Source organism: Erithacus rubecula (assembly GCF_903797595.1).
Source record: "Erithacus rubecula genome assembly, chromosome: 6".
Classification (NCBI taxonomy): Eukaryota; Metazoa; Chordata; class Aves; order Passeriformes; family Muscicapidae; genus Erithacus; species Erithacus rubecula.
The window spans coordinates 4,385,474-4,406,130 of NC_136688.1; the positions used below are offsets into that span (position 1 = coordinate 4,385,474).

The window sequence follows — 20,657 nt, forward strand, 5'->3', positions numbered from 1 at the left end:
TCAATATAAAGATAATCCTCAACCAGACTTCCAGGCTTCAATGAGTAAGAAAACAAACAAACCCCCAAGCAAATAAGCAAGCAGACAAACAAATAAAACCCTAAGTAAACAAGCAAGGAAACAAAAAAATAACCCCAAAGCCAAAATGAGTCTTATTTATTTAATTCCTCAGTTGGCAGTCAACCTCACGATTTGTGTGACTTTAATAGTTTTTTTCTTAATGTTTTTGACCTTGACTGGTAATCTCTAGTTTGAGTGGAGTCACACATGAACATTTGCTGGCTCAGAATTACTATACATTTTCAGCACCTGGAAAGGAGGGAAAATGGCTCAGGTAAAGGTGATGAGAGGGGGTTCTAACAACATGCAAGACCTGTGTTTGTTCCAGGATCTGTATAAACCTGCTGGAATTGGAAATAGTTGTTCCGGTGTAAGCTTCGCTTGCAACCTCCAAAAACAAAAGCAAAATGCCTTTCATGAAGAATTAAAGCAGCCATCTCTCCTGAGCCACTAGGAGCAATGAAGGTGAAGGAGGTGAAACAGTTAAGAGAGTTGGAGAGCTTATCACATGCTCTTGTTTGGGGCAATGTTCACTTTCACTTCGCCGGGCACTCCAGCTGATCTTGGTTGTGATGGCACTTTGTTGGGATGGGCTCTGAGCCCACCTGGGACAAGGCTGAAGAACCAGATCTGTGGTTTGATCCTGCCTAGGAAGTAAGCACAAAGAAGAGGGAAGAAAAGAAAGAAGGAAAGAATAAATCTGTGGCAGGCTGGCTCAGCACCTTTCACACCGTAAGCTTTGAACTGTGCACGCAGCTCGTGCCTTATCTGAGCTTCACATTCACAGCCAGCTCTGCCTTCGTGTCATTTGCCAGCCTGTCCTGCAGCCAGCCATTCTGGGAGCACTATGAGTGCAAAAACCAGCTCTGGAGGTGAGGAAGAAGCCTCAGGGATGAGGAATGAGACCCTGGGAGAGGCCAAAAGGCGACAAGTGATCCGTGTTGCCTACGTGATTGCAGCCCTAGACCTGACCTTACTCTTCATGCAGTTTGGAGTCATGCCTGTAAGTATGGGTTCTCTTGATTCACAGCACATTTCCTTCAATGCTGGCCTCTGTAGTGTTCCTGCAAAATCAGAAGATAGTTTTTAGCAGCAAAGAGGAAAGGTATCCTTGAAACTGACAGAAATACTTGGTGTTCTTACCAAGCAGGCAGGCTGTGTCTCTGTTCAAGGTACACCCAGGCCATAAAAGCTGCTCTATTACTTGGGCTGCAGTAGCACCCAGAGCCCTTTCCTGGCCTGAGGGCTCTGGGTGAAGCTGACATGGTTTGTGTCTTCTTGCACGGAGTGTGAGTGACCCATCCAGCAGCTATCAGGAAGCAGAGGTTTCTGATCAAAGGTGGGTTTTTCTGAGTGCATAATTAACCAGCTCATTTGGATTAATTGCTTCTCACTTATTGGACTCTCCTGTCTGATTTTATAGAGGCAGTGAGGACTTGTGGTTGGAAAAGACCCTTTAGGTCATTGAGTTCAATCAGAAACCTGACACTGCCAAGTCCATCACCAAACCATGTCCCTGAGTGCCACATTTACATATTTTTAAGACATCTTCAGCAATGGTGATTCCACCTCTTCCCTGGACACTCTGTTCCAGGGATTGACAGTCCTCTCAGTGCAGAAACATTTTTGCAATATCCAAACTAAACCATCTCTGGCACAACCTGAGGTCATTTTCTCTTGTCCTATTGCTAGTTATTTGTGAGAAGAGGCTGACCCCACCTGGCTGCCAATCCCTTTCAGGCAGCTGCAGAATGAATTAAGATCTCCCTGCACGTCCAAACTAAACAAAAACATGACACAACAAAAACATGAATCAGAAGTAACTGCCCACTGGCTCCTCAAGGTGTGCATTTGTGTTTTCTGCAAGCTCAGGCTGTGGGTGTGCCACCCAGCAAAGGCAATGTTTGTTACGTTGTACTTGATTCTGGCTCACTTGCTTAAACAACAGCTCCAAGACTTTTCCACAGTCATCATCCAGAGGGTGACTGGGGTGCTCCAGGGGCTGGAGGCAGGAAGGCATTTAAAACTACCCTTGCCCACCTTAGCAGCTGCTGAATATGTTCAGCTGTGTTGAACTGCAAAGGTAAATGGTGATACAAACTTGTCACCTGGTGCAAAATTGATGGTTTTGATCACATCTCCCTTCTTCAGGGTGTGGGACAGAGACATCTGGTCTTTATTAAGCTGCCAGTGCCTGGCCCAATGAACATTTCCTCTACAGGGGGGAGAATTGAAGGCAGTGGTTGTTTGGAGCTGTGATCCTCTCCACACAGATATTAAGATGTTTATTCATAAATACAGCATGCTTCTTTCTCATTTATTTGTTGGTTTGGGGATTTTTTATTTTGATTTTTTAAATATATTTTTATTTTATTTTATTTTTATTTTTAGTACTTGGCAAAGAGCCTAGGTTTGGACTCAGTGGGGTTTGGCTATCTCCAGACCATTTTTGGTGTCCTCCAGCTCGTGGGAGGTTACATTTTTGGCAGGTAAGTGAGAATGATTCTCATCACCCTTTGCATAGCTGAAAAAGGCCAGGAATTTTTACACTACCATAAAAATCATTTAGTTCTGTTTTGTGGTCCTGTTGAAATGTTTGAGGATTTCATAATGAGCAAGGGAAAAATAAATGCTATTATTAGAAATACTGCAGCATAGAAGCAGCCTTTATATTAACTTAGCTACATTTTAATGATATACATTTAAGTGTAACAATATCCTGGGAATAGCCTTAAATCACCAGAGTCCTAGAGCCCAGGTCCTAACAGCTTAATCCTGAAAATGTTTTATAGTCATGTGCAATCTTAGAAATGTCTTGTGATTGGGAACCCCCCCCTCCAAAAAAAAAAAAAAAAAAAAAGAAGAGTATATTTATTGATGGTAAATGGAACTGTCAATTACAATAGTTGAAGGTTGTGTCATTTCATCAGCTGAATCTGCATCCATGTTGAATACAAATTTAGACTTGCATGGACCTTTAACAACTTCTAAGAATCTTTGAAAAATATCTATAAACTCACCTATCAAAATAAGAAAAGCGTGGATGGAAGAGGGTTTTTCCCTCTTTACTCCATGGAACAGACTTTCTTATTCCTAATGAAATGTAAATAGCCCTGAAAAAATTGAATGGTGGGAGAATACATTCCTAAAGACCAGGAAAAACAAACCCCTAAAAGATATGTGTAATTCAGTGGCAGAAGACTGAAATGACATTGAGAAAAGCTAACTTCTCTTCTTGATCCTGCTACTGATCAACAAATAATAAATGAATAGGGAGCTGCTGTGTGCTTCAGTTTACCTGCAGGGAATTTACTTTTCTGGCTGATGTAGACTGGGAGCTCTGCAGGATCCTCTGGTATTTGGAGTGTGGCACTTTGAGGATCTGATCTCAGCCCTTGGACATATTTTCATTTGATTCTACAGTAGTGCTTGGTAGAAAATGCATTTCTAAGAATGCAGATGGTGCAAAGGGCCTGCTTTTGATGCTTTTCCTATTAGTACACAAACCTAGGGTAGTATTTCTGTCCTGGATCTGGTGCCATCTGAAATGTGGTTCTTCTCCGTGCATAACATTCACTAATATCCAGAATCACTGCTGAAGGGAAGGAAAATGGCAAACCAGAATCTCTCTGGGACTGAAAGTGTCCTTTGCCAGATTGAGGCCAAAATTTGCAATGTAGGTTTGAGATAAAAAGACATGAGGCTGCTTTGATGGCAGTGTAGGGATAGATTAAATAGAAAATAGGATGAAAGGGGATAAGAGAGAATGTATTTCTTAGCTCAGTTTTTCATATTCTTGCTTGATGCTCCTAATCAGACATGAAAAGATAAAGCACTGTCTTTTAACTAACAAAATAGATAAATCCTCATTACAATGAAATTATTTGTGGTCTTTAGGTTACAAACAGCAAATGTAAACTGCCCTGGCTTATATGTAAACAGCAAAGTTTTGACCTGTACCTCTCCCTCAACATAAAACCTTGTAATTACTTAAGCTTAGCTCTGTTTGTAGACCAACCCTGGCATTTTCTAGGAGGTTGTTCTCTTAGTGTAAGCACAACAAAATGCAATGCAAGATAATGTTCATCTACTAATTGCAATATGCAGCTTCAACAAGGTGAAGGAAGGAGGAATTGCAATGAGAAACTCTATCTAAGTCCTGTTTTATGGTTATCTTAGCCCCTGTTGCTCAGAACCCTTTCTGTGGTACTCTCAGACCTTGTCCAAATTAAGCTTTTTAAGATTTTGGAGTTGAAGTACAGAGCTGGGTCAAAATCTGATCTGAGATCTCTGCCTGTTTATATTTTGGGCCTTGGGGGTTTTGTGGTTGTTTGTTAGTGTGTTCAGTTGTGGTATAGTTTTTTCCCCTTAAATAGGAGCAAAATTAATTAACTATTGAGAAGTCTTTTTGCTTGTTTTTTTTAAACCTAAAGAGAAAACTGACAACCTTGTGCCATTTCTGCCCCAGGTTTGCAGATCAGTTTGGTGCCCGAGCAGCCTTAATTCTCTCCTGTGCATCTGGGAGCATCTTCTTCCTGCTCATGTCCCTCTCCACCAGCATCCCCCTCCTCTTCCTCTCCAGGCTGCCTGGAGTCTTCATGCATGGGATGCCAGGTAAGGTCAGTCAGGGATGAGGAGCTTTCCAAGTGGCTTTTACTGCATGATTCCCCCCCTTCTTGCTTGTTTAGTGGAAGTCAGCAGGTTCAACAGCAGGAAGGAAGGCAGGAGGAACATGCCATGGTCCTCAGGGATGCAATGGTGGGAGCATGAAGCAGCAGGTGTACAGCCTGTGGAAAGCAGTGCTTGTTAGTCTGGGTTCCAGGCCCACCTTCCTGCATAATCTTGGGGAAATTGTTTGGCCTTGATTGTCCAGACATGGGTGCAAGGCACTTGCTGGCAGCAGTGTTATCCCAGACTTTCCAGCTGCCTTCCTGCAACCAGGATGTTTTACACAAAAGCTTTTCCTTTTCTCCTGGTAAAATGAGCATACTGGTAAAAATTAAACATTATTACAAAAAGACCTTCCATTACCCACTAAGCTGTTCTGTTTTGGCTGATGTTTGTTTCCTATTTTTTTCATGTGAAAGACATAAACTTCAACTACTAGAAGCCCATGTAACTCATGCAAGAGGAATTAAGTTGATAATGCTTCCTGTCACTTGTGGTTTATTTGGGTGGTTTGAATGGTTATGTTTCTCATGACTGGTGGGCCCTTGTGCTCAAAACTGATGGACTATGGAGCTCCCAGAGGAGAGTGACAGTGCTTATTTGGAGGCCCTCTTCCATGCAAAGTATGGAAATCAAAACACAGGAGAGTTGTTTGTAACAAGAAACCAGCCCAGAAAAGTTTCAACTGGAAAAAAAAAACAAACAAAAAAGCAAAAAACAAGAACAAAAACAACAAAAAACAAAAGCAAAAACCAAAGGAAAAAAAAACAAACAACAAAACAAACAAAAAAAAAATCAAAAAGCTGTTAATGGCTTAATAATAATGGCTTACCATGGGAGCTGCTGGCACATCTGCTCAAACCCTGTGGCAAGGCTCTTTTAAGTGATATTTTTCCCCCCTGCAGGTGCTCAGAAGGTTATTACAGATGTGACCACTCCTTCCCAACGAGCTGGTGCTTTGGGGAAGTTGGGCCTTTGCTTTGGAGTGGGCATCATTGCTGGCTCTGCCATGGGAGGTGTTCTGTCCACCAAATTCGGGTGAGTGTCCTGCTTGTTTGCTACTGATTTTGTTGCAACCATTGACAGAGCTGCTAAGGGATATTTTACTGCCTACAGCTTTTGATGCTATCTTACTCCTGGTGGCAGTAGAGGACCATACCAGAACTTGAAATTTTGCTTTCCATGCTGCTACAAAAAATACTCCCACTGTTTTCAAGATCTTGTTGAAAATCTCACCTTCTGCCTAATTATTTGCATTTAAAAACAAGCTGGATTGAGAAGTGGATTCTATTTTTCTCCTGATTGTCTTGTCTTTGGAGCTGAGTGTGCTGAAAAGCAGCTTTTAAGAAATGATATTGCAGGCATGTGGCTGTAATCTCCTTGGAGGATTCCCTAGCATTGCTCTAGTGGGGGAAAAAAAAAATCCCTTGTGAACTTTCAGGCTTTTGTTTTGCTCTACTTCTCTTTACTGTGGATACTTGCTTCTGCAGACTCAGCCTAAAATAACTCTACACTATAGGATAGAGGGTAAAAATCACTCTCAGACTTGTCCTAATGCCATAAGCTCTGTGGACTGTGCATGATCCTACATCTCTTGGGTGTTCTGCATGAGGCACAGTGGATTGTGATGTGTGTTGCTCTCTGAACCCCTTTGTGCATCCACATGCATTCAGGTGCTGCAGTGATGCAATTTCGTGTGTGAAATCCTTTCACAGGTTGAGTAGAACACTTTAACCTCCTAACCTTAGAGAGCAGCCCTAAAAGCTGTTGGCTGCTGCACCTTGGCCAAGTGCCACAAAACTGACCAGGAGGATTCATTTTGTAGCTATTAAATGGTTGCATAAAATTAAAATTGGAGACGTACATAATATTAACTGATTAGCACTTAAAAGTACTTACAGGCATTGCTGGCTGAGTGCTGGTTTTAATAAGTATTATTTCCAATCAAACACAGTGATTGTAGGCCTTTATGTGTTAACTGAAATAAAGGTTACTTCAACTCTCAGCTTTGGTTATATTCCCATATTTAAGCATCAGCACAGAAGCAGAATTGATCAACATTGAAGCAGCTTTGTTATCTAGCAAAAATGTATAGGATTTCACTTTCCAGTGTGTGCATCAGTCACAGGTTTATAGAAAAGCAGCAGTAGGAGGGACTCTCCTGTTTCATTTAATTAGTCAGGGACATGGACTTGGAGGCAGTCTAGCTTTTGGATGTTAGGGTTTGGTGCTGTCAGACAATGGGAGACTTCCAGGGAAGCTTCTGGACCTTAAACTTTGTGTCAGCAGCACATCACTGAGAAAAGGGAACCTTACCCGTGATTAGGGGGAAGTAAAGCAGCAGCATGTGGAAAAGGACCTCACCCTGGACATTCCCTTGCTGGGGCTGTTTCCCTGGCATTCCCAGGCTGGGACAGTTTTCCTGGCATTCCCAGGCAGGGTTTGTTTCCCTGCCATTCCCAGGCTGGGGCTGTTTCCCTGGCATTCCCAGGCTGGGATTGTTCCCCTGGCATTCCCATGCAGGGTTTGTTTCCCTGCCATTCCCAGGCTGGGGTTATTTCCCTGGCATCCTGCGGAGGGCAGCTTCCTCCCGCTGCTCCTGCCAGCCGAGCATCCCTGCTCTGCAGGGGGAAAGCATCCGCCGCCAGCACTGGGATCTGTGCATCCTCCCGCAAGGACGGTATCAGGAATTTGTTAGCAAGGGATGAGCTCTGCCGTGCTGGCAGCGCCCAGATGTGCAGCGGGTTTGATAAACACCCAGATCTGTTAAACAGCAGCTTCGGGCTTAGAAAGGCGCTCTGGGTGTTTGGTAGCAAGGTTTGCTGCAGCCAAACCCCGCCGTGCTTAGCTCCTCTGCCGGATTGCAGTGCACAGACTGGAGGAACAACCCGCCGGGCTGTGCTGTGCCGGCTGATGTGGGAGGAGAGCAGGAATTGGCTGACACCACCCTGAGCCAGGAACAGCCCCCGGAGCATCGCATCCCTCCGCACACCTGGACGGGAAGGAGTGGGTGCTGCCTTATGGACATGCCCGAGCCCCCTTGGCTCTGCTGTGTCCCACAGCCTGGCTGCCAGTCCTCCCTCCCTGATTCCCACATTTGCACAGGAAGGCCCCAGCTGTCCTTGGAGCTGTGTAATCACTTCATTTTTTCCCCCCCCAGAAAAATGACCTAATCACTTTGCATTGAAAAGAAACGTTTCTGCTGTGTCATGGAAGAGCAAAGCTGGAGATTTCTGTCCACTCTGTGTGCTTTGCTTTCCCTCACCACAAAGCTGGCCAGCATTCCCCATGTGCTGTTGACAGCATTATTCCTATGTTAGCAGTGCTTTGTATGCAAGAGAGGGAGTAGACATCAGTCTCAGCTCCTCAGCTGATGTCATTTTGGTATTATTCTTCTCTATTGTACTTACCATTGATGTATTTGACCTAAAGAACTAGTCTGTTAATGTTTTCATTGTTGGAATAATATTTGTCAACCCTTATTTATTAAGGGAGCCCTGGGGAAGTTGAATGTCTTATTCTGATTTGCATAGGATTTTTGGATGTTAGATTCTGACCTCTGCTGTTGAGCTGTAACTGCCAGCTCCAGCCCTTCCTCTTCTCTTTAAAGTGCTACATTTTCCCCCTATGTTTTCCACAACTTTGATGGTCAGTCAAATTTCACCACCTGAGGATGAAGTATAAGCCAATTTATTAACACAGGCAGTCGTAATCTTAACCATTTGAAAAGTGTTTTCATTTTTGTATGCTTTTTTTCTTTTCTTAATTGGTGTTTTCTGGTAATTGATCAGTTGGGTCAGGATTGTGGATAGAAAATACCTAGATTGAAAATAACTCCTGTATTTCAGCTGAGGCTACACAGGTTCTTGGAGAGTGCAAAGTCCCAACAGTTCATCCACAAAAGGTGACTAAGAAAAGGAGCTGTATTTGCACCCTGCAGAGATTCTCCCTCCCTGTACACTTTCTGCAAAGCTGTTGTGGGGCCACTTGCTGCAGATGAGTGCACCCCTAAAGAGAGGGATTTGGTATTTGCAGCAGACTTTTGTGGCAGCCCTGTGGGTGAAAGGTGAAAGCAGGCAGCTGGATTAGTTTTCAGAAGTGGAAAGATGAGTCTAGGTAGTTAATTACAGAGATTTCATCCTTTCTTCTGGGACTATGATTAATTACATTTGGCTGCTTTTTTCTTTCCCTCTAACAAGGCCGTAGAGAATCTGCTGCATGACCCAAGAATTGTTTGCTTTCTATGGACACAGAGACATTTCTTCATTTTAGTGACTCAGCTGTAGGTTTAAATGTCTTGGAGCAATTATTCTTTTTATTACAGCAGGTTTTGGGGATAGTTTGTTGGGTTGGTTTCTTTTCCCCTAGCTGTGCTATTATCCTCCTTCCTCATGGGGAAAAGAAGGAGCTTATTTGCCTGGAGTAGGGAATAGCTTCTTTTTTTTTCTTTTTTTTTCGTTTTTTTTTTTTTTTTTTTTTTTTCAAAAACCCATTTGAACAAAGTCCTCTGGCAGGGAATTTCTCATGGCTTCGTGGCAGAGTGGAAAAACTGTGGGTGTTGAAAGGGCTGAAGGTTGGGAGCTGGGAAGGTGGGTGGGAGCATGGCAAAGGGTGAAAGGGTTGTGCTCCATTTCAGGACAAAGCAGGGCATTCTGCTGCTGGGAGCTGCTCCTGCTCCCTTCCAGCAAAAACTGTGATGTTTCTCTGCCTGGGATGATGCTGATCAGCCAAGCCTCAAGGACTGGTGAGGCTTGTACAGGCATTGCTTTGTCCTTTGTGTCAAAGCACTTGGGAGAAGGGGAGGTGGAGTCTGCTTGCCAGCAAGCAAGTCATCCACGATCTGCAACATGGTCTGTCACTGCTGGCTGAGCCCTGTGGTGCCCTGGCAGGAATGGGGGCAGGAGAGCAAATGGGCTGTTGGCCAGGGGGCTGATGGCTTGGGGGAGGTGCAGACATCCTCAGCTGTGGCCTTCTCTGAAAAAATAATACAGAATCTAAAGCTTTTTTCTTATCACTTACTGTGCATGGCAGCTGTCTTAATTTGGAAATCATGGCTCCAAAGTTTATCTGTAAATTCTGTGACAGAGGATCATGGATATTATTGAACAACTTGTTGGTTCAGAAGTCAGGTCTAGGGCACTTCTGTCCTCCATTCCCAGCAGCAGAGTTTTCTAGTTCTGATTACTTGTTTAACCTATTCTTGAACCTAAGAAATGTCTCAGCACACTTTGGGTGGAGTTCATCTAATCTTAGATATCTAAAGGGTAGACAGCTACACCTAAATTTGCTGTTCAGATTGTGGTTGACAGAGAGGCACAGGTGGTTCTACAGCATCCTTAAGCTCCTCATGAAGCAGTCCTGAAGCAGCTCAGGGAACAGTCTGCTTCCCAAATTTGCTCTTGCTTGACACCCAAGTCCCAGAACACATTTCTGGCCATCAGCACACTGTACCTGTGCTTGGAGTCCTGGAATCTGATGCTGGATTGTTAACTTCCCAGAAGTCACTGGGATGCAGGTCCTGAGTAGTTTTCTGTCTGTGCTGCATTCACACAACAGATAGGGCTGCACTAAGCTCTTCCCCAGCTCTTCCTTTCTGCAAACCTCTAACCTGCCTCCCACATCTTGGCCACCAGTTTTTAGGCTTTCTGCTGTGTACCCACAGGAAAATGGCACCATCACTGCAAAGGTGCCCTTTTGTTCCCCCTTAGCCCATTTTCAGCAAACCTGGCTCTGCTGTGCTCTCCCTAAAGCCCCTGGTGTGCACTCCAGAGGGAGTGAGGGAGGTGTGATGATGGGGCCAAGAGCTCCTGCTTGGTCCTTCACCCATAGGTGGGGCCCTTTCCCAAGGGAGGAAGAGTGGGGTTTAGGACAGGAGCCAGCAGCTCCAGCCTTGTGGCTGCCCTCAAGGGTGTGGGGTATGGCTTAGGAGGGCTAGGCTTGGGCTAATGGGGGGGGGGGGGATCTGTTGCCAGCCCCTTCCTCAGCCCTATTAGATGTACTCCAGATTTTCCTTCAAAACCCTCCTTTCCACTTCTTCTGTAGACTTCTACAGGGATTACACTGGGAGGGCTGTGAGTGTGGCTGTGCCAGCTCACAGGGTATGGTGCCCCTTTTCCCCACAGCACCCTCCTACCTCCTGGGCATCTCTATCTTTAGGGGTTAGCTGCTTTATTTTCCCAAACTAACCGTGGTGAAAATGCATTTTAGGAAAAAGAAAACAGCATCCAGAGCTTCTTCCTGTGACAGCCATGGGAAGAGGGACTCCTGGCAGGATTTGCCTGGTGTCCCTCCACGGGCTGACAGCAGTTACCCAAGCAAATAGGCAGATAGAAAACAAAAGGCAGAGGGGGAAGGATATCTCCAGGGGAGCTAAGGAAATTTCCCTGCTGCCTTTTCCAGCTTTCATCGTGCCTGAGCACTGGGGGAGGCTGCCCCATGCCTGCAGTCAGAAAGTGAGGGGGCGGCGGGTGAGCGAAACCCTGTTTGTGTGCGTGGTCGCCAGATCGCAATCAAAAGCCTGTGTGTTTGTGGAGTCAGCTCTGCTGAACTATTGTGGATGTCTGAGCACTGCTCCCCTCTCCTGATGCTTTGAAAGCCCTGGGCTCCTGTGCAGTGCAGGGCCCTGCCTGGTCTGTTGTTAACTCTGTCCCTGCTAGGCTGCGTGCAGAGGTGCTGGCTGATTTTTATCGTTCAGCCTGGCTTAACAGCCCCAAGGAATAAGTAAAAAGTGGGGGCAAAAAACCTACAGTGGAACCAAACCAGGAATTTTATAAGAAAGCACGAGGTATTTTGGGTCTGGCCTTGCTAGCAGAAGGAGTTGGAGGGCTGAACATGACCTGCACAGCCCAGGTTGCACAATGAGGCAGTGTCTGCTTATGACTCACTGGAGCTTCATCTGCTCTTCCCACTCCTGGAATATTTCACGACCGGGCAGCAAATCCAGCAGTATCACCGGGGATTGAAATCCAGGAAAATACTGTTTTCTTTGTTAACAGAAAATAGAAAGTACAGAATAGCTTGTGGTTAAGTCCCTGAATTGGGATTTGGGACTTGGCTCTGCTGTGATTTTCCCATGATTGAGTAAGTTATCCCATCCCTTTGCACTGTTTCTCATGCATAATACAGGGCAATGAGATAGTGTTTCCTTCCCTCATCCAATACATTTACAATATTGCTATTTAGATCATACAGCCTTTGGGATGCAGACTTTCTCTATCACGAGGCATGTTCATGCAAATATCTACTACCTTGAGGGAATATATCCTGCTTTTCCTGGATGTATTCTCTTTTTCATCCCCTGGTGCCCTGGGCAGGCAGAGTCTTTGTAAGCCCAATTACCATCCCATTCTGGGGGGCTTGTTTCTTTTTCTTTTCCCCCTTTTTTTTTTTTTTTTTTTTTTTTTTTTTTTTTTTTTTTTTTTTTTTTTTTTTTTCTTAGTTGTTTGTAAAGAGTCAGTGCCAGGTTGGGGTTTTTTGGTCATGGAAGAGTCTCAGAGGCTGTGGGCTAAAATGCAGGTCTGAGCCCAGCAAGACCTAGCAGAGTGACCTCCAGGGCAACCTGAGGAGGCTCTACCTTCCTCCTCCCTTTGTGTTTGTACATATTCAAATGGGCAGCTCTCTCCTTTACTTCTCCTAATCCTTTTGATTCAAAGGGTCATGCTTATGTTTAATTCTGCTCTGCTTCAGTGAACAAACCCAGCTTTGTGGCGAGGCCAGGGCAGGAAGGATGTGGTGCTTGTGTGGGAAGGAGCTATCAGACAAGGGAGGGAGGGAAGGTCAGGATGAACGGAAATGTGAGGATGTGAAGGGTGGACCGGGAGGAGTTAAGACTCCTGGAGTTAGGGAATGAGGAGTGAAGCACTGCAGGAGACAGACTTAGTGATTTTAGATGTAGTGTGTCACCTGGGGCAGTGAGGTTAGGACACCAAGGGGCTTGGGCTGCAAGGAAGGAGTGTTTCCAAAAAAGACCTTCATTGCCACAGGGGAGGAAGGGACAGCACACCCACTGCTGCTGCTCTCCTGGCTCCCCCCTGCCTGAAATGTGACTGCTGTAAAGGATGGGTGGAAAGCAGCCTTTTTGTAAAGCTTTGGTCTTGGCTTTGAAGCAATTCCCTGTGCTTTCCTTGGCCATTGCTGCAGGATTGGTGGGATGAGCAGGAGGCTGCTGGGCGGCTGGAGAGATGCATTGTCACAAGGTGCCAGTTCACTGGGCCAGGCTGAAGGCCAGACTGCTTGAATGGGGTGTCTAGAATGAAATTAAATGGGTGTGACCTTCTCATGAACTACACCAGCTTCCGTGGCCCCACCCAGGGTTTTTGTTTCCTCTCAGGCTCCTTATGAAACCCTGCTCACAGCCACGCCACCAGAGCCAAAGGTATGTGAAGCATTTGGGCAGTGGACACGGCCAGAAGGCAAAGGAGTTTCTGAATGGCCATCTCCAGGCTGCCCCTGGCACTTGTTGGGGCTTGTCTCTTCCACCTGACAAAGCCTGGGATAGTGCAGCCAAGCAAGAAGGTATTTCCAGCATCAGAAACTCCTCAGTTCTCCTCTCCAGTCAGTGAGCAGCTGGAGTGCATGGAGGCACTGCAGGGAGCTCTCCTGGGCTGGATGAAGAGATGACCAAGGATTTATGGGCCAGGATTAAAGGGAGGACAGGACAAGTGACACACCCTGGGTCTGCTGTAGGCCATCCAGCCAGGGTGACTGAGCAAATGACACCCTCTGTTCAGATAGCAGTGGCCTCATGTTCACAAGCTCTGGTCCTGGGAGGGACAACATAACTGGGCAAAGGCAGTGCAGGAGGAGAGAGAACTTCCTGCTCCAAGTCACACAGGAGCCAGTGAGGAGAGGTGTGATGCTGGACCTTCTCAGCAGCAAGGAAAGGCTGGTGGGGAAGGTGAAGCCCAGGGACAGCCTTGGCTGCAGTGACCATGGAATGGTGGAGTTTGAGAACCTTAGTGCAGCTAGGTGCAGAGCAAGCTTCATTCCCTGGTCTTCAGAACAGAATTTGTCCACTTCAGGGGTCTGCTTGGTGAAGCACCATGAGATAAAGCCTGATCTAGTAGGATGAGCCCCTGCCCATGTCAAGAGTGTGGAAATGGGTGATCTTTAGGGTCTCTTCCAGCCCCAGTTGTTCTGTGATTCTATCAAATGTTCTCTGTAGCATTCAGATTAGAAGCTCCTGACTGCTTGGGCTGAGCCCTGTGCTGTGCCAAGCAGTGCAAGAAGTTGCCATAAGCACTGCTGGCAAACAGAGATGCTGATCCAAGAGGAGGGAAAGGCTCGTGGTGGGGTCTGAGAGACAAGGCACCATGGTGAGAGTCCATTAGTGCACAGGGTGTGTTGAGCCAGCAGTGTGTCTGTGCCATGGCACACGCTGAAACACTCCCAGTTTGCCCAGTCAGCATTTGCAGGTGGTAGAAAAACATTTTATGGGGTTGTATCCCACTTGGATATGCAGCAGCAGATTTGGAAGAGGAGCATGTCTTGTTACTAACTATGGCTTGGATGATCTGAGAGAGACAAAAGCCTTATATGTTCATTCAAATGATTTGCTTTGGTTTATCATCACATAAGGGGTTTGGCTCTGCTCTCCAGCTGCCCACTTACACAGAAGCAGTTGCCAGCCTTTCCAGAAATGATTGTGATTTTCTTAATCTCCCACTTGGGGATGCCTAAAGTGGATTTTCAGCAGATAGGAATTTAGCACTTTTGGAAGTCCGATCCATTTAATGTAGTTCAGGATCTGAAAACTGTGAGAGTTTTTGAGAATAAGAGGTTTCTTTATTTAGCTGCTATTACAGCAACTTTTGCTTCAATTTTAATTTATTTTTCTTTGAGGAGAGGGGATTGCATATCAAATCCATTGTGGTCTATATGCAGTATTAACTTTATCAATCTCACTAAATGTTCCTTTATTCCATGGTATTCTCAGCTAAAACTTTTGGTCTAATTACATCTTTATAAATCTTCACTGTGAATCCCTTTGAAATCTGCACCATTTTTATTTTTATGGGATTTGGTTCAATTTTCCTTCACCCCAGGGTATGTGATCTGAGACATATTGAAGTCGTTGTAAGTGTTTCCTTTGAGTTTGGTTTTAAATCAAGCTCCGGGTAAAGAAATTTGTAGAGGAAGGAAGGAAAGCCCCAGAAACCTAAAAGATTCCTGCAGGATATTTCTTTAGAAGACCCTGAATAATTAGAAATCCCCTTGGAAAAGCCATCTGGGGAGCATCTGAGCAATGCTTACAGGAGGCCAGTCTTAAATGCTGTTCTGAGACTTTTAAAAAAGGGGAGATGAAAGACAGTAATGGTTATTAAAGCTGAGGATGTTCATGCATCAGATGTTTAAACTTATTTCCTACAGAAGCTTGGAGAGGCTCTTTTCTGATATAAAGCTGTAAAACACATTCTGTCTTGTGTGTGATGGGGTTTTTTTTCCCCTCCCCTTTCCAGCTGTCCGGACACAGTTGGATATGAGACAGATGATAGATCAGTTCTTCTGGCTAATGTTTTCCAGTGCAGTCCTGGTGGTTTCCCAGTCTTTCAGGAATTACTCTTCATGACAGAAAGAGGCCTTCTTCTGGAGGGACCTACTGATGTTTAAGAAAAGAAATTTTTTAAGCATTTGTTGAATGACTCCTTTTGGGTAACCAGAGGAGCCTGTGGTTGGTGACAGCAGGCTCACACCTCACACTACACCCACGTGTGTTCTCATTGCATGTGATTACACGGTCTGGGATGTGTAATTGCCTGATTGCAATCTGTACACCTACCAAAAGTTGCATCATTTTGATTTTGCCTGGGTGCTGTGTGGCAAACACTTTGCAGACAGAGGCTCTTGGCCCTTGAAGGATTATATATTTTTTTTCCTCAAGCTAGATTAGTATTTTTTTTTAATTATTTTTTTTTAATTTCTTGGAGATGAAGGTTCAGCTGTGGCAAGGAAGAATTTGCAATAGCTACAGGAGTACATCCAAGGTGCACAACTGCTCTGAATAGCAGTGAAGTTGAATCATTTTAAGGTTTTTCAGAACACAAACTCTTCCTTGAATACTGCAGCATCCAGTGTGAGCAAATCCCATTTCTTCTTCTGGTGAGAGGCCAGGTGCCCAGTGAGAAAGGAATCCAGAGCCCTGTGCACTAGTCACTTACCTCAGCCTAACAGGACCCAAGGTCAGATAATGGAAAAAGGAGTGACAAATACCTACCAAGAATAATCCAGCTGGGAGATAAGGCCTCACCTCTCTAGGGGGATGTGCAGGGAGCTCAGTGGTGGCACCCAGTGAGGGGGAAGCACAGGAATGCAGATGGCACACTGTGACAGGGCAGTGAAGCCATCTGATGGCACACTCAGGCCCTCTTTTACTGAGAACTGGGATCTATTTCTGGACTTTGGAAGAGAGCCATCCAAAAGTAAATGTTTAGTCAGCCTTGCAAGCTGTCTGAAATGCATGACGTGCCTGTGACAGGGTGATTTTATGGGGATCAGGCTGACCTTCCTTTGTCAAATGTGATTCTCCTATAAAGAAAATCTGCAGTCAAAAGAAGTTGATAAGGGTGGGAGAAATTTAGTTGTCTGTTCTTGAAAACCGAGCTCCAGGGCAAGCACTCAAAGGGCATGGAAGAGGCTTTCCCTGACATGGAGGTTGTACCCTTCAAAACAAGCCCTAAATCCAGGGATTTGGCACAAAACTGGGGCTTGCTGCCAGTATCTGTCTCACAGGCATGAGTGGAGCCACTTGGCCTTGAGTTAGGGCAGGCTCCTTGCTTGGAGCAGGAGCTGTGAGGGCAGAAAGGAGGGAGTGCAGAGCCAGGCTGGGCTTGGTCACAGTGCTGGGGATGCCATGGCTGCTGGAGCAAACAGGGATGTCAGGGAACAAGAGCCAGGGAACATGTGGGGTGAGAGCAACAGAGGCACCAGCAGCTGAGCACAAGGACTTGGTAAAACCAGGCTGAAAGGAGAAAGCTAAATCTCCAGACCTTGGCTTTTGGAAACCTGTAGCTCAAACTGTGGGTTGGGTTTTGTGGCTGGGTTTTATTTCATTTGGGAGAGGAGAGAGTTACAAAATGTGGATCTGGGTTCAGGTTACCGTTCTGCTCCCCTGGGCTATTCCAGGTGTTCAAATATGAACTTTTGGCCCAGGCCCATTTCTAATTAGGCATCTTCTTTAAAAGTATTTTCCTTCCTTGGCTCCTGTGCTCTTGGCTTGTCTCCACTAGCCCTCTTTGCTGTGCTAGAGCACGGTTTGCTGGGTATATTAATTGAACTGTTTACACACCTGGTTTCCTGCAAGAATAGACACCTAGCTCCTTCTTTTGAAAAGACAAGCCCAGAGGCTGTAAACAGGAATTGTGCTATGTCTGGAAAAGCTGAACTGCTGCTTATCTGCACTCCCTGGGGCTGTGGGAGCAGCAGCAGCAGCTGCTGCAGACATGGGTCAGTTGAGCACGGAAACCAGCCTGTACATTCTTCCCACCAGTCCTGTCCTGCCACTAGCTCAAGTCCTCTAGCAGCTAAGGAGTCACCTTCTTTGCAGGGTTATTCCCTTTCATTGTGGCAGTGACAGGAGAGGCCCCACCTGGCATTTGGGTCAGCTCAGATGCATATTTTGTCTTGTGTGTGAAAGCTGGAGTGTCATCTTGCAGTTGTGTCCTGTGCAGGATGCTGAGAGGACCCTTTCTTTCTTTTTATGGCTTTACCTTCCAAGGTTAGTTGCTGTTGAAGCTCCCCAAAAACAGTGGTGCATTCATCACTCATTTACTTTTCTAGTCATGGCCAAGGGATATCTTTCATAAAATATTGTGTGGCTCAAAGAATGACTATGGAAAACAAGGTTGGTAAGACTTGTGTGGTTCAGAGCAGATGGAATCATCCCTCATGGTCTCTTTGGGATTAAAAGATAAAAGCATAAACATGTGCCAGTGCACAATTTTGCTTTCCAAGTATAAGAGGATTACCTTAAAATACACTGCTGTTTGTGGTCATGCTCTCCACCCCTGGATCCTGCTTTGCAGCTGCTGTTTTAATGAGTGACATTGAGTTTTACTTTGCTGCTTCATCTCTTTGCTGAGCATGACTTGCACTTCACCTGGAAGGTACCAGCTCCCCCTGTGTGAGGCCAGGGAAGGTGGGAAGGTTGATGTGCTGTGCTGCTGCTGGGGCACAGGCCATGGAGTGCAGTGCTGATGAGCTGGGCCCTGGAATCTTTAACTCTCTGCACTGCTTGAGGTTCCCAAATCTGAAGGAGTTCCCCCCAGGGCAGGCCCTGGGGAAGGGGCATGCAGATCAATGGGCTGGGAATAGGGAAGAGGAAATCAAATGCACCTTAGGGCAAAATTTGACATCCAAATTTCCAGTCCAGCTAGGAATGGAAAGCGCTGCTGTTCCCAAAGTGCTGTTCCCAAAGGCATGATAGTGGCTTTTTGCTGCTTGTGCTGTGGGACAACTCCAGCCCCTCTGCCCAGGAGCAGCACAGCTCCTAATCACCCTGCCAGCAGTGACTTTGTCGTTGAACTTTATGTTGGCATTGGTCCCTGCTTGTCTGCTGAGTGTTGGTTACACGCCATGAGTGTCACAAGCTGGGAAATGTCAGCTCTGGAAAAGGGGCCTGGAAGGATGGAGGTGACAGGTACTTGCGTCAAAACCCCTCACAGAGGAAGAGAAGGCTTGTGCTATCACGCTGCTTACCTTCCCTCCTGCACAATCAGGCCCCTCTGCCAAAAACAGGGATCAGGGCTTTAGCTGGAAGCCCGTGGCTACCTGCAGCCAGCGGCACAGTCGCTCCCGCCGCGCTCCATGCTCCTGCTAATGGTATCAAATCGAGCAGGAAATTATTTTTGGAGCAGTGAAGCATGTTGAAACCCAGCAGAAGGCAGCTGTTTGCGTAACCAGAGTTGTGGGAGAGCTGCCTCCCTTGTTGCCAAGCTCTCCACATCCTATACTGGTGAGAAACGGCTTCCCCACTCCCGGCAGGGAGCGAATCCCCTGAGGCTGGGCAGGCTGGGCTTGGTCCAGCATCCATCCTTCCTGCAGCGCCTGCTTCGCCGCTCTGAAAGTCCCCAGACACCTTTTATTATTATTATTTTTGAGAGGGGGAGGATATCTGAACAATCTGATTCTTACTCCTTGGAGCAGTGCTCACCAGCTACCCCCAAAGCGAAGGGTTTTCTCCAGAATTCCAAATGCGTTTCGGTTATCTCTCAGCAGAGGTCCAAGTCTGGCAAACAGCCTGTGCTGGAAGTGAAACAATAGCTCTGCTTCAGCCTGATCATCTGCACCATGTGTTCACACCCTGGCTGCGTTTCCAGGACCAGTTTAGTCCCTGGTGGCACACACAGTGCCTTTACAAGGATGTGCCCTGGCACGCAGCTCCTCTGGCTGTACTTCAGCACCTTCTTTTCAGTGTAGCTCTTTCAGCAGCTCCCAAGTGTCTAACGGGGCTGGGCTTGGGTTGTTTTCTTTTTTCTTTTTTTTTTTCTTTTTTTTTTTTTTGAGGGGTGGGGGCATGGTCTTGGCACACTGCTTCTTTTTTCGCTCTCTAGCAATATTGTTTCTGCCTTTTCTTTCTTCTCCATCACGGTGAGCTGGTGTCCAGGCACTGGCCTCACCTCCACCTGTATGTTGATGTTTCTCTCACCCTGGGCTCTGCCTGCCTCTTATGCCCTCACACCAGAGCAGAAATAAATCCTTCAGCACTTGAGTGAAATGCTGGGCCCCATTAAATGGCATTGCTAATGTCAGTTGTAGGATTGCGTTATAAAGCCATGGCTGCAGAGATGTGGCTTAAATTCCTGCCCCCAAAATGGGATGCTGCTGTACAGAAGGGAAGGACTAAGTCAGTGCAGAGAGGTTTCAAAAGCCACCATGTGGGTATAAAGCCTTTTTTGTTTGTGGAATTATTATGTCATCCCTCAGTCATGCAAATGTCACCCCAGAAGAAAGACTTTTTCACATTGGTGCCCTGTTCTGGAGAAGTCCCTCCCTGATTATTCATGACTCCTTCAGCCATGTGCCCCTTTCCTAAGGGCTGTAGGGTGGAAAGAAATTCCCTGACGCAGTGAAAGGCAGGAAAAATGACTCACTCAGAAATATTTATGGCTTTTCAATATGGAAATTAAATTCTCATACAGCCCATTTATGGTCAGAAAAGGTGTCTGTCCTGTGCGGGGCTGAACCTTGTAACAGTGACATGAATGTATGTCAGCAATGAGACCTGGGATGATGGGCAGGGTGATTTCCATACTCTATCAAAGTCCTGGTGTGAAGCAGATTAAAAAATATTTTTAAAAGCCACTGTTATTTCACTTAATCATAACCTTTCAGCATAAGTGCTGGACAGTTTCTGGGTGGTTTGGTACTAGATGATGGAACCTTTTGTTTCTGTCTGTTTCATCCATGTCTACATTTGCAGCTATCAAATGTCTTGCTCTCTAGGGCTGCTTAGTGCATGTTTTTAGGTGAAGATCCAATTATTTTCCCTTTGTCAGTGAATTGGTCCCTGCGGCATCATTATACCTCATGCCTTTGGTTTTGGTTTGCAAGGGACACAGTAGAGAGTGGGAATACCCTTGGAGACCTCCCAGGTCCATCTTGAGTGTGCTTCCTGCCTTGTCTTTCAGCTCTCTTTCTTTTCTTTGTCCCCTCCACTGGCCTGAAGGGATGAAAGGAAAAGCTTTGAAAAAAATCTCCTGTTTGGTGGCTGCTTTAACTGGTCACTCAGGCTTCTCCTGCTCCAAACCATCCTTGGTCTACAGTGCTTTAGCCCAAATTTCTTGGGACCTGAACGGAAGCATTTATTATGATGTACCCCAAGAGGGAATCCCATTTCCTGACAATAAAATCCAGCCCACAAAATGAAGTTAGTGTGAGCCTTAGAGGCAATGGAAAGACAGGAACAGCTGCAGAGTGTGAGGAGCAGTACGTTG

The 20,657-nt window shown here is 45.9% G+C and overlaps 1 protein-coding gene across 1 annotated transcript in view; it reads left to right on the forward strand.

The window, feature by feature from the left end:
• Positions 1 to 322: 322 nt before the first annotated feature.
• Positions 323 to 20,657, forward strand: part of SLC67A1 (solute carrier family 67 member 1) — a 57,305-nt gene continuing 36,970 nt past the window's right edge. Inside the window, exons 1-4 of the mRNA XM_079308452.1 lie at positions 323 to 1,063; positions 2,452 to 2,549; positions 4,529 to 4,674; positions 5,634 to 5,766. Coding sequence (XP_079164578.1) covers positions 908 to 1,063; positions 2,452 to 2,549; positions 4,529 to 4,674; positions 5,634 to 5,766 — 533 coding nt within the window. The 5' untranslated portion in view covers positions 323 to 907. The remainder of the gene's footprint in view (positions 1,064 to 2,451; positions 2,550 to 4,528; positions 4,675 to 5,633; positions 5,767 to 20,657) is intronic.